Source organism: Monopterus albus, unplaced genomic scaffold (assembly GCF_001952655.1).
Source record: "Monopterus albus unplaced genomic scaffold, M_albus_1.0 scaffold103.1, whole genome shotgun sequence".
Taxonomy (NCBI): domain Eukaryota; kingdom Metazoa; phylum Chordata; class Actinopteri; order Synbranchiformes; family Synbranchidae; genus Monopterus; species Monopterus albus.
Window position 1 is genome coordinate 1,831,944 of NW_018127983.1, and position 11,997 is coordinate 1,843,940.

An 11,997-nucleotide genomic window follows, 5' to 3' on the forward strand; every position below is an offset into this window, starting at 1 on the left:
CAAATTACTTTATAACTTTTTTTGTAATCATTTTTCTGGATTTTTTTGTTATTGTTGTGTCTCTCACTGTTCACATAAACCTACCATTGACATTGTAGACTGATCATTTCTTTGTTAGTGGGCAAACTTACAAAATCAGCTGGGGTTCAAATAGTTTTTTCCCTGACTGTATATGACTAGAAAATAATCTTTGATTTGACTGAAAGTGGTAGAGGTCTTCCCCTAAACCCCAGTTTTCATTCTCCCCAGTCCACATGTCAAAGTGTCCTTGGGCAAGAACCCCAAGTTGCTCTCGATGGCCAGATCAGCGCCCTGCAGGCACAGCACCACCATTGTTGTGTGTGCAAGTTGGCACTGCCGATGGCTGCATCGGTTCTGTTCCAGAGACAAATTCCTTGTGTGTAACATACTTGGCCAATAAAAGTGATTAAAATTTAATTTAATTAAAGGGTAAAACAATGCAGGTACATTTTGAAATGTTTTCATTAATCATCCTATAGTGAATGTCACTTCAGTTCTACGGCCTGACTATGAATTTTCATATGCAGTAAAAGCCGACAATATGCAAGCACCGTAAAAGGCTTTGCCACAAACTCAACTGGCTTCTCTCCTGTATGATTTAACAAGAGTCTCTTTAAAACTGTGCATGAACTATGCATGAGCTTCTAACCTCTTACTGGATCAGTGTGTAACTTCCTATGCTAGTTTGACCCTCACTGCACTGCAGCAGATGGTAACATCATCTGGCAAAGGCACTGCATTGACCAATCACATATGGGGGATGATCGAGACGTGGACGCCCATCGGAACAAGGCTCTTTTCTTCACCTTGTTAGCATGAGCATTCACTGCTATTCACTGTTGAATCTGGGCCATAATTAATGTACCATAATGAAACGCCATGCATTTTTGAGGCGACTGTGGTATGGTGGGCAAAGCAGTCGTCTCCCAACCAGAACGTTGAAGGTTTGAATCTCAGTGCCGATAGTCCACATGTCGAAGTGTCCTTGGGCAAGACACTGAACCCCCGTTGCCCCCGATGGTTAGAGCCATCGGTTGAGGTGGCGCCGCAGATGGCTGCCATCGGTTCTGTACCGGAAACAAATTCCTTGTGTGTGACATATCCTTATTTTTGGTAGTATTGGATGTTCAACGTGAATGAAGCCACTCAAGTCGACTTGTCACAACGTAGCCATGTGACGCCTACAACACTCCCCCTGCAACCCAAAGCTGCCCTGTCCGTTAAAACACTGCAGGGAGTTGCGTTTTTACTTGAATGTGAATGTGCCGTCAATGAGCCAGCACTCCGTCATACTGGCTGCTGCTTTGGTTCTGTTATGTAATAATATCATGAGACTGCTTTTGCCTTGACAAGAAATAATCATGTTTTAATCTGACGAGATCTCATCGCCTGAGATATCATCATCACCCTTAATTAGCAAGGTGGCCATTTGCACGGAGGAACTTGTACACTTATCCACTTTAATTAGAGTGTGACAGTAATCAGTTGGTGCCAGAAACAGGCAAAAAAGCTTCATTGAATATCTCGAATACTGAAATGAGACATTTGCACAGATGGCTTCAAATTAGTGGGAGAATTTTTCAAACACAAATCGGGCGCTAACAGCAAATGCTGCATCATTACTTTCAGTATGAAGAGAGTGCAGTATGTACCATCTTGTGTGCTGTGTAATTTCAAAGCAAACCTCCCTGTGAATTGTAAGACATATCTTGGTCTCCAGAGAGTCACATTATAAAGATGGCATTCGTCTGTTTTAACACTTGTTCCTCATTAAATGATTGGTTTTGTTTAAGGTTTGTTAATTGGCTCACAGCCAGGCAGTAAAAATAATAGTTGAACTTTCTGAAGTTCAATGCTGTCCTTTCTTTTGAAATTTGATAAGCTGCAATTTTCTCTGTCGACCCACTGTCCTGTGAAAACACTCCTCTGTTACGACCTGAATGAAAAGAGCTCATTGCTCTTATCTCGTTTGCTGTTTCAGATATAGCTTTTATTTCTGGCTATAGCTACTGTACTAATCATTTGAATCCCAGCATAATCTCTAAAATAGCTTTCAGTGTTAATGGAAAAGAGGATGAAAGGCTTATGAGCAGGAAATGCTCTGAATTGCAGAGCTAATTCTGAAATGTAGTCAGAAATCTGCTTTGTTAATCATTTCTTTTTAGCCTAACAGAAAATTCACTAAATTATTTCAGCCATGAGCGTAACTAAGCTTCCTGCTTCCACCCCACTAATTAAATTAACACAAACAAACCTGGAGTTTCATCTGAAGGTACTGACAAAAATTATAATACACATGGTTCAGCCTTTTAATTTTAAGAAACTATTGTGGGCTGGATCTGATCATGTTTTGCTTCTCTGTAGTACTTTGCTGTGACACCCTGGATATATAATTCATTGGCCATAATTTTGCCATTTTTATCCATTCATACAAGCAAAATTAAAGTGAACTGTGATACACCTTCCTTTGCTGGGGAACAACTTCCCTTGTGTTGTTTACAATGCACTCTCCCAGATACTGAGGATGAAGTTAGAGGATGAAAGAAGAACATGCTGTCTGTCTCTGGGTTTTGAAGCTTTCAGCAGTGACTGGATGGCACAGGGAGTGTAGTGTCATGTTGCTTAGCTGTCAAGGAGGATGAGTCAGCAGAGAGAATGTTGGATCGGACTCTCAGACCTCCATGTTCTGCTCTCACATAACCACTGATGTGAAGGCATTGTGTGCCTAACACATATTCAGAGGGGAAAATAGTGTTGTCAGTATTGCATGGTGTAGAGTTGCAGCTAGTGATGATTTTCATTATTGATTCATCTCTCTAAAGTGTCGGAAAGTAGTGAAAAATCCCCATAACAGTTAATCGATACTCATAAGTACATAACACGTTTTTTGGGCAAACAACACAAAGGTTAGCAAGGGCTTGTGCTTTGTTTTAGTTTGTTCAAACGGCGCATCAGCAAGATAAAGGAATTTGAGGACGATGATTAATTGATGAGTTCGGCAAAGTCCTCTTGGATAAGTATCCAATATAGAGCAGGAAACATGCTAATGTTTTCCTAAAATCTCATAAATGATTTAGTTGGACCACAACGCATGTGTCAGTCCAGAGTAGGGTTATCTAATGTAGCTTGTAACCTCACATAATAATATAGATAGTCTAGTTAATATTATGCTAACTTTTGGCCTTGGAAGCAGTGTTGTAGTACTCAAGTCAAGGACTCAGACACAAGTCCATATTTTCAGGACTTGGCTTAGATTTGAGTGCTGATGACTCTGACTTGGACTCGAGCATTGACTGTATTCGGAAATTGGAGACAAGGACTAAACTATAAGAATTTGGCCTTGGATATCGATATTAAAACCTGTTCACCCGCCACGTGCTGTATCCAGCACATTGGTGGTGATGCAATATACTGTTAGAACGTTTGGAATAGACCTTGATGACTGACCTGAGTAATGGGGGCTTGATTTGGACTCAACTCAGACTCAACTGGGATTATTCTTTGGTGACTCAGACTTAACTCGGATTTGAAAACTGGGGACTTGAGACTCAACTTGGACACAGGGTTTAGTGACTCAACTACAACACTGCGTGGAAGTACAACTAGGTCTCTGTGAATAGCTGGTTAGCAAAGGTTTCTAATGTTAGTCCATTACATTAGAGTGGATAAACACTCTTCAATCCAGTCCTTAAACTTTTATTTAGTTTTTGGAAAAGTAATTTGAAGAAATATGTCACTCTTATTTTACTGTTTAAATGCTGCATATGCTGCATAACTACAGCTTTTCCTACATCTGCAAGGATTTGGACTGCACCAAAAGAGTCATTATGGAGTTTTAACTCAAAATGGATCATGACTACATTAGTGGAATGTGTTAAATTAGCTGGTATCTGTCTAAAGTAGGATAGTTTATGAGCTAAGTAAACTAGATGATGCATTAGCATGAGATCATTAGCATAATCAGTAGCTGCACATCACATCCTGCATTGCAGATATGGATCCAAGTGAGGGCACAGACACATGTAATTAGTCTGCCTGATTAAATCTCTTTCAGTAAACAGTTGCAACTGAATGCTTGTTTGATGAACTGTGATTTAAAGACAGATTATGTTTAGAGAGTGAGCGTGCGCCTGCAAATTTTGAGTGCTCATTTGCCGTACATTTCTTTAACATGAATAATGAATTTAAATGTCTCAAATATTTAAATACAACAAATCCCGTGTGACAGTTGCACAAAAAGACGTTGCATGTTTCACTATGGGTATACAGATTTAGTTCTATTAGTGAGGAGTCAATAAAATGAAAGGTTATAGTCAGCAATGTCCAGTGTCTGTCCTGTGTTGACTGACAGAATGGATGTAACTGTAGCGCTTTGGATCTATTCCTCTCGAGTTAGAGAAATATAAGATACCAGCTCTCAGCCCAACATCTACACTGCTGCTAAACGGATATAAGAAGAGGATTAATTTACATACATGTGATCTAACACTTGAGATGCCAGATCAACAGCAACTGAGCAAAAATGTAGGAACCAAAAGCCACAGTCTTTTCTTTATGGGTATACTGTATTGTTGGAACCAGTTTGTGTCTGCTTTGTCTGTAAAGATTTTAATGTTTGTCTTTGCATAAGTCTGCATTTAAATGACTACACAAGTTTGTTCTGTATGGATCCTACTAAGCAGGCATTAAGGAATGGAACTAATCAGTAGTTATTTCAACCACAAGTTCATACTTATATTAATAATGTTGCTTAAATAAATTGCAGTGTTTTGTCCATATGCAAGAATATATTTTTTATTTATATGCCATTGCAAGATGGTTCCGGGTTCGTGTCCTTTCTAGGCGGAGTTTGCATGTTCTCCCCGTGCCTTTGTAGGTTCTCTCTGGGTACTCCGGCTTGCTCCCACAGTCCAAACACATGCTGCTTAGGTTGATAGGTGTCTATAGGTAATGGATGGATGGATATTCCATTGTATGAAATAGAGAGTGTCCAGGTATTGATCAGGGCAATCAGTGTTGTTGGGGCTATAGAGCTGCACTATGCGCCATCACTTAATATAATGTAATATAAAGATATTACTTTGCTTCAAGGTACAATACAAGAATGTTTTGAGTATAAGTATTTGCTATAAGAACAAATATTCACAACTTGTGTGTTCACAGTGGACTAATGGTTAAGGCACATACTATGTAGCCACAACATCCACTTTTGAGTCCCAGCTGGGGGACCATATCATATGTCGCTCGTTTCCTGCAAGATAAAAGGAAAGTGTAAAACAAAAAGGAAAGAAATGCACACCTAAATAAGACATTTAAAACCAGTGGGGAGCCATCACCACTAGTAAAACAGTGAGGGAATTAGTTTGCAGTGCCTGTGAAAGTCAGATGTGTGTTACACATCCAGTTTCAGTGCTGTGCAGATGACAGACAACTGTAAATGTCAACAAAACCTGTTGAATCCAGCGACAGTCCTTTAGCAGGGGTGGTTAGCTTTATATATTAAAAGGGAAATGTAGGTGTTTTGGGAACACATAATGCTCATAGCAGCAACAGCACTGAAATTACATCTGGATCTGATGGCACAGGCTGACCTCCTGGTTACCTCTGCACTCAGTAATGAGCTCCCTGGGCAGCAGTGCCAGTCACGGCAGACACCATAACTACCAGTCCTACTGTTAGGTTTACTGAATGTCTGCATAGGGGAAGTCAAGGCCTCTTGTTTTTCTTTTAATGAATTCTGGTCTTTTCTTCTCTTGCAGTTGGAAAGACGTCCTTGATCACACGGTTCATGTATGACAGCTTTGACAACACGTATCAGGTAGGTGCTACAGCAGTCCCCAAGAGTGAGTATGTTTTTCCCTAATGATTTGTTTTGCTGCTGTTGAGCACACTGCGTGGTGCCTTTCACTTGATAGTGACATACACTGCTGTACATAAATCAAAGATATAAACTCCACTTAGGGAAAATAAGGTTCAAGTAAAACCAGTTGTTAGCACAATAATAAAAAAAAAAAATCAATTCACAAGTAATTTTATCTATGGGCGTAAAAGGAGGAACGTCTAGCCAAGATGGACACCTTTGAACTGAACAGGCGATCACTGTTTCTAATCTCACCCATCATCCTAAAAACACAATATTGCTCATGCAGCTCCAGCATTTATAGAGGCCTTTGAATGCATCTGCAGACGTGCAAAGGAGCCTTAAATAACCTGCAGTATTAATGCTTTGTAAGCAAGAAGTATCTACTTATATAGTAATAAAAATGGAATTAAAAATAAATCTCACAAAGCTGTTTCACCCTGCTTTTCATATAGTGTAGAGTGTGTATGTGTGTGTGTCTTATGGCTCACTGGGGCTTGTTATTGAGGGAGTGTACGGCATTATGAGTCTGTGAAAAACCATAAGCAGATTAACCAAAGAAACACTGAAATACCTTCAGGAAATGAGACCAGTGATGGTGAAGAAAACTTGAGGTAACTGTTGTTTTGCTAAAATTCAAGCAAGAAACGCAACTTCATTTGTGACTGAATATCAAAGAGGACAAGTAGCAGAATCTTTAATTCAGAAGCTTTAAACTGCCGATCAATTAACTATCAAAGTATCTTCCAATTAATTTTCTCTCGACTAGTCACTTGACTAGTCTTTGCGGTTTCAGACTTAAGACTTCCACAGTTTCACATTGCTCTACAATTTAAACTGGAAGCAGTTTGCTAAGAGAGCTGTTATTTGTATTTAATGGTTCCTTGATGAGGCAGAAATGTTTCACTTGTATTTGTTGAGCCATTGAAATATGTGAAAAATACTCTTCTTCATTGCACAAAGAACACAGTATCTATAGAATCACTGTTCGTGCCAACTAGTATGGTACGTCAGCAATGCAGTGTATTGGGTTGATGGACTGATGGTCACGAGTGATGTAAATAATGTATACAATAGGACAGGTGAGCCTTTTGAAACTTCACAGCCTTCATGGCCGTCACTAATGTCTCTTTTTGACCAAAACCTGAACCTTATCCAGCTATGCTGTAATCTGGGGAGCTGTTGCTTTCATTTAAAAACATCACTGAGTTGAAAACAGCATTTGTCAGGTATAAACTTGGCCAACAGGCCCGCTATCAGGCCAGCAGAGTTGATAAAACTGGTGACCTACAGCCTCATTCTCATTGACCCAAGTATATGTTGGTCTTGCCCTGCCTTCACATCATATCTGTAAAGATTGCCATCTTTTGTGATTTATTGTCACTCCTGTTTTCTCACTGATTACATCTAACCTGACTGTCTTGTCCAGTTATCTATGAATAAACACACACACACACACACACACACACACACACACACACACACACACAAGGAAGACAAGTCTCTATTCTTCAGTATTCATACAAGTTTTTGTCTGTGTTAGCACTGCAGTGATATATCCTTGTATGTTCCAACATTCATCAGTCATGAAAGAATACAGAGCCAAATATTGCTGACTCTAAGGACTCGTGTCTTTTGTGTCAGTAAGCTGTTGAATCTCCATGATGCCTAGATGTTTCTTCAAGCACCTTATTGTCAGAAATTGCTTTGGGGCATGCTTATCCTCTAGAGTCCTGAGCTTTGGAAACCCAAGCTGTGCGGTCCTCATATGAGGACGCAGGGACTCTAGAGGTTATATTTGAGGAAATCTGGCTGTGGACTCACCGACAGGGAAAATACTGTTCTTATAATGGATGCTTGCCCTAATCCTCATTAGAGTCATAAAGGTGGTGATTCTTGTTAGAGGTGTAGAGTTTTTGCTGGATGGTTAGCTGATAGTAGAGTGATGCCTCTTAATTTAACACCACATACACAGTTTTCTGTAGACTGGCCCATAATGAAAGCCCCACTGTATTTCAGTTCAGTGTTATGCTATATGTTATGACCATAGTGAGATTAATATCTTTATAAATAGGGCCTATAATACATGGATAGTAAATATGATGCGATTGTTTCTCACCTCATTTCAGAGAGTAGCAGCCTCCAAAGTGCCATTACCTGGAGTGGATGTGGGCATCTCCTCCATGGCCTTTGCTGTAATTCCCAACCAGCATGCAGCTGGATAAATTGTGGTTTTGAAGTGTAACAACTGTCAAAGTCAGCACTAAGAGCCGTCATTCTGAAAACTGTGAGGGAGCCTGGCTTTCTCAACAAATGGCCGTCTAAAGTGGCTTCGCAGTGATGAGGCCTGAAGGCTCAGAGAGAGATCCCCTCACCTTTTCATCCATATCCTCTCGTTATAAGTGGGGAAGGAAATGTGCTAGGCAGTCAGATGCTGGACAGATAACATCTGCTTATTTAATAATGTCCCCATATGCTGCTTAATGTCAGTCTCTGCACCACTGTGTTGTAGTCGCCTGTTCACCAAATGATAACAGCAGCAGCCAGGGAGGCATATGAAAATCAGATAGTTTTATTTGCATGTAAAACAAAGTCAGTGATTCCACCACTTAACCCTGTGTTCACTAAGCCAGTTTCTTTGTTCCCTTCTCATGTTGACCTTCATCATTTTTTCAAGTAGTGGATTCTTGATTTTGTTATGAAATGGATGCCGTAACCTCTCGTTGTAGCCACAGATCAACACCAAGGCTCGGTCCCTCCCAAATGTATGTATGTTCTAAATGTGCGCGTTTGCATGCTGCCCCCCTCCCTTGGCCTTATGCTGCTCTTTTCCTCCCGTGCTCAGTGACAGGTAGGGCTGTAAATAATTTTGTAGTCTTTTTCTAGCTCAACTCCTGAGACCTTTGAGGATTAATTAAAATGCTGCACGCACTAGCTCAGTTTGACTGTTTATGCTGCTGCTCAGAGGGGAGACAGGATGTGCCCCACGAGAGTGAAAGACGGCGTGAATATGAGCCTGCAGGAGACATCTGTCCTGATGAGAATTATGAAGTGCACGGTTTCCAGGCTTACTACCAGCACCTGCGTTTTTAATGAACCTCAAGCTTTTAGATTTGAGCAGATTCAGTTCAGTCCTTTATAGGAAGAGCAGCAGTATATTTATTTAGAGACGGAGGGTCATCAGAAAGATGAAACCAAGTGTGATAGTGGCTTTAGTCACCAAGAGGATGTGAGCAAAGTGAGGCAGGTTGCCTCTGAAGCAGCAGAGTCCCATCAAGCAGCTACCCAGCCGAGAGAGACAGGGGCAGGCGTCCTCACTGCCTGACAGCGCATGCTAAAGGGCTCAGAGGCCTCCAGAGGCAGAAGGCTTTTGTCAGTTGTGGTGGAGCTGTCAGTCAGACCCGACCACCAGGCTGTGACTGCATCTGTCCATTCTGCCCAAATGTTCAGCTACTTAGTGTGGCAGCTGGTGAATCTTATTTATTGGACATCTCAAATTATATATATGTAAAAAAAAAATAAATAAAAATAAAAAGTCAATTTTTGAGGCTGACCTTTAAATGTGCACATTGTTGGTTTGGTTTGAACATTTTCTACATACACAGTCTGACATTTCATTCCCTGTTTAAGAACACAAGATAGAACTAAAACAACTTGGTCAGTGAATCAGTAGTTCAACAGAAAATGATTCAACAAGTATAGATAATTGGTTAATCATTAAAGCTGTTTTATCAGAAATGCCAAAGTTGTGGCTTCTTAAATGTGAGGATTTACTCATTGTTCTTTGTATTATGTAATTCTTATGCATTCTTGCTGACATTTACATCAATAGTGAAAATAATCATCGGTTGCATCTCTGGTTCTCTGTTACCACTTCTGACTCTCTTTGAATTGGCCAAACTTACTTGTCTCTGCTGCTTCAGTGGCTGCTGTCAGGATTGTAAAATAAGTTTAATCTTAAATAAAATTACTGTGGTAGAGGGGTAACGATCTACGACACTGAGATACGCCTGTGGAGATATAGACTAATTATAAATATCTACTGGCACTACTGATGGTGTGTGTGATTATTATGCTTGACATAAATTACAAAATGCAGCCTGCTGTCCGAAGGTTTGATCTATTCCCTTCTGTGCCTGCAGTAAGCTTCAAATTAACCACATTAGTTGTGTTCACCAACAGCTGTCAAATATGGTGCTGTGAATCAATGCTCACTATGACTCAAGGTCTGTTGGTTTATCAGGTCCCTGCCAGATGGAAGACTTTGAAAGTCCTGATGGAAACAGCAGTGGTAGAAGAAATATTCAGATTATCTACTTGCATAAAAGCAGCAATACCACAGTGGAAAATAATTACAGATATTTCAGGTTTAAGTTCTAGTTTGCATTATATGACAGACATCATATGCATTGACCTCCAGTTTTATTGAACTGTAAGGCCTGTGTGGACATGAAGGGTGTTGCTCATAGTGCTGAACAGAGAATTATCACATGACTCTGCAGTGGTTTGGGTTTTCTGGACCTCAGCATCACTGTCCTGATGGAGGCTCGTTGCTCTGTTCAGCATTATCTTCAGTGACTAGCTCTAAAGACCCAGTGTACACTACCTGCCTAATATCAAACAGCAGACAGACGCAGTAAGTGGCTGGTGATCATAGTGGAGCATTTAGCAGCTAAAGAGCTGGTGGAGTCAACAACAGAGTTAAAGGACTGGAAATATATTCATCAACTGGCAAAAGAAAAAACAACTCCAAATGAATGCTTATATCACTTTGTATGTGCTGGAGATGTGAATAAACAACACATACATTTGCCATGTCAGCTTGTTTCATTAATCTAACTCTTGCTGCGACCAAGAAGTCACCAACATCCCTTCTCCTGAGTTTATTTCAGGCCTAATCCATCACTGCAATAATATACAGTACCCACAGCTAAAACACTCATTTCATAAATAATCCCATACTCTCAGACTTCCTTTCTGAATTCACTGGATTAAACTGTATACACTGAGATAATTTATCATCTATGACCAAAGAAGCCAGTTGGCTTAACACATTTGCAGTCTGTCAACCCAGCAGTGTTACTTGTGGCCCATGGGCAGACTCCCAACTACATAGATGTGATTTTCTTTGAGTTTCTCTCGTTCTCTTACTTTGTATTTTGTATTGTATTTATATTTTGGTAGTATTATATACATGGATGGTATGTGTTCCCATACAAATGAACAAATTCAAGTAATCATTTTCAAATCCTGTTTGAAGCTTGTTTTTATGTTCACATATGACGAGAAAAGACACAAGTGGTTAGGAATAAAAGTTTTGGTCAGCTTACATTGTTCATTTAGTAATGCACACTACAGATAAATAACCATGATTTGATCATACAGTAGTACTTTTGTTTGCAGTATTTGAATTCTACACATTTTCCTGTGGTGGGGTTTGTACTTAAATTCTGTTGCATGAAGGTTTTAGTACACACCAGTAATGTTAATAATAATAATAACATAACTGCTATTTAAGTTAAAATCTCAGAGATAGATTTAATGTCAGTGAAACCCCTCAGATCTTTCAAAAACATTTTTGTCCTAGTCACTGGCTGAATGGGCAGGAGATCCATGGTCTGTCTTCCAGTGATGTGCACTAGTTAAAAATTTAAAGGAAACATTAATAATTTCTGGTGATCCAGTCTGTTAATGTATGACTCCCTGTGCGGGATTCTATATTTAAACCTGGGGCCAGAAAAGCCTACAGCATCGCTGCTATCCCCAAAGTAAAACTCTATTATCTCTGTGTTCTTAGGTTCATTCAAGCCTTTATGTGAATAATATCTAATATCACTCCAGATCAATAGTTTTTTGATTTTCTGAGGTGCCCAAATTCCTTTAGTTCTAGTTACTTTAATGGACTGTCATGGTGGGCCAGTTTAACAAAGCCTCTGGCTCACAGTGGGTTATTTTTGTATTTAAGGACTTCCTGTGTGTTTTGTGTGTGTGTGTATGTATATGTATATACGTACACACACACACACACACACACACACACATATATATATATACACACACACACACACACACACACACACACACACACACACACACACACACACACACATATATAT

At 39.9% G+C, this 11,997-nt stretch overlaps 1 protein-coding gene across 2 annotated transcripts in view; it reads left to right on the top strand.

Annotated features, from left to right (window-relative positions):
* The window catches only part of rab6ba (RAB6B, member RAS oncogene family a), a 59,605-nt gene that overhangs the window by 26,062 nt on the left and 21,546 nt on the right, over positions 1 to 11,997 (top strand). For both annotated transcript variants that reach the window (XM_020609995.1, XM_020609996.1), the window contains exon 2: positions 5,781 to 5,839. In XM_020609995.1, the coding sequence (XP_020465651.1) occupies positions 5,781 to 5,839 (59 nt within the window). The remainder of the gene's footprint in view (positions 1 to 5,780; positions 5,840 to 11,997) is intronic.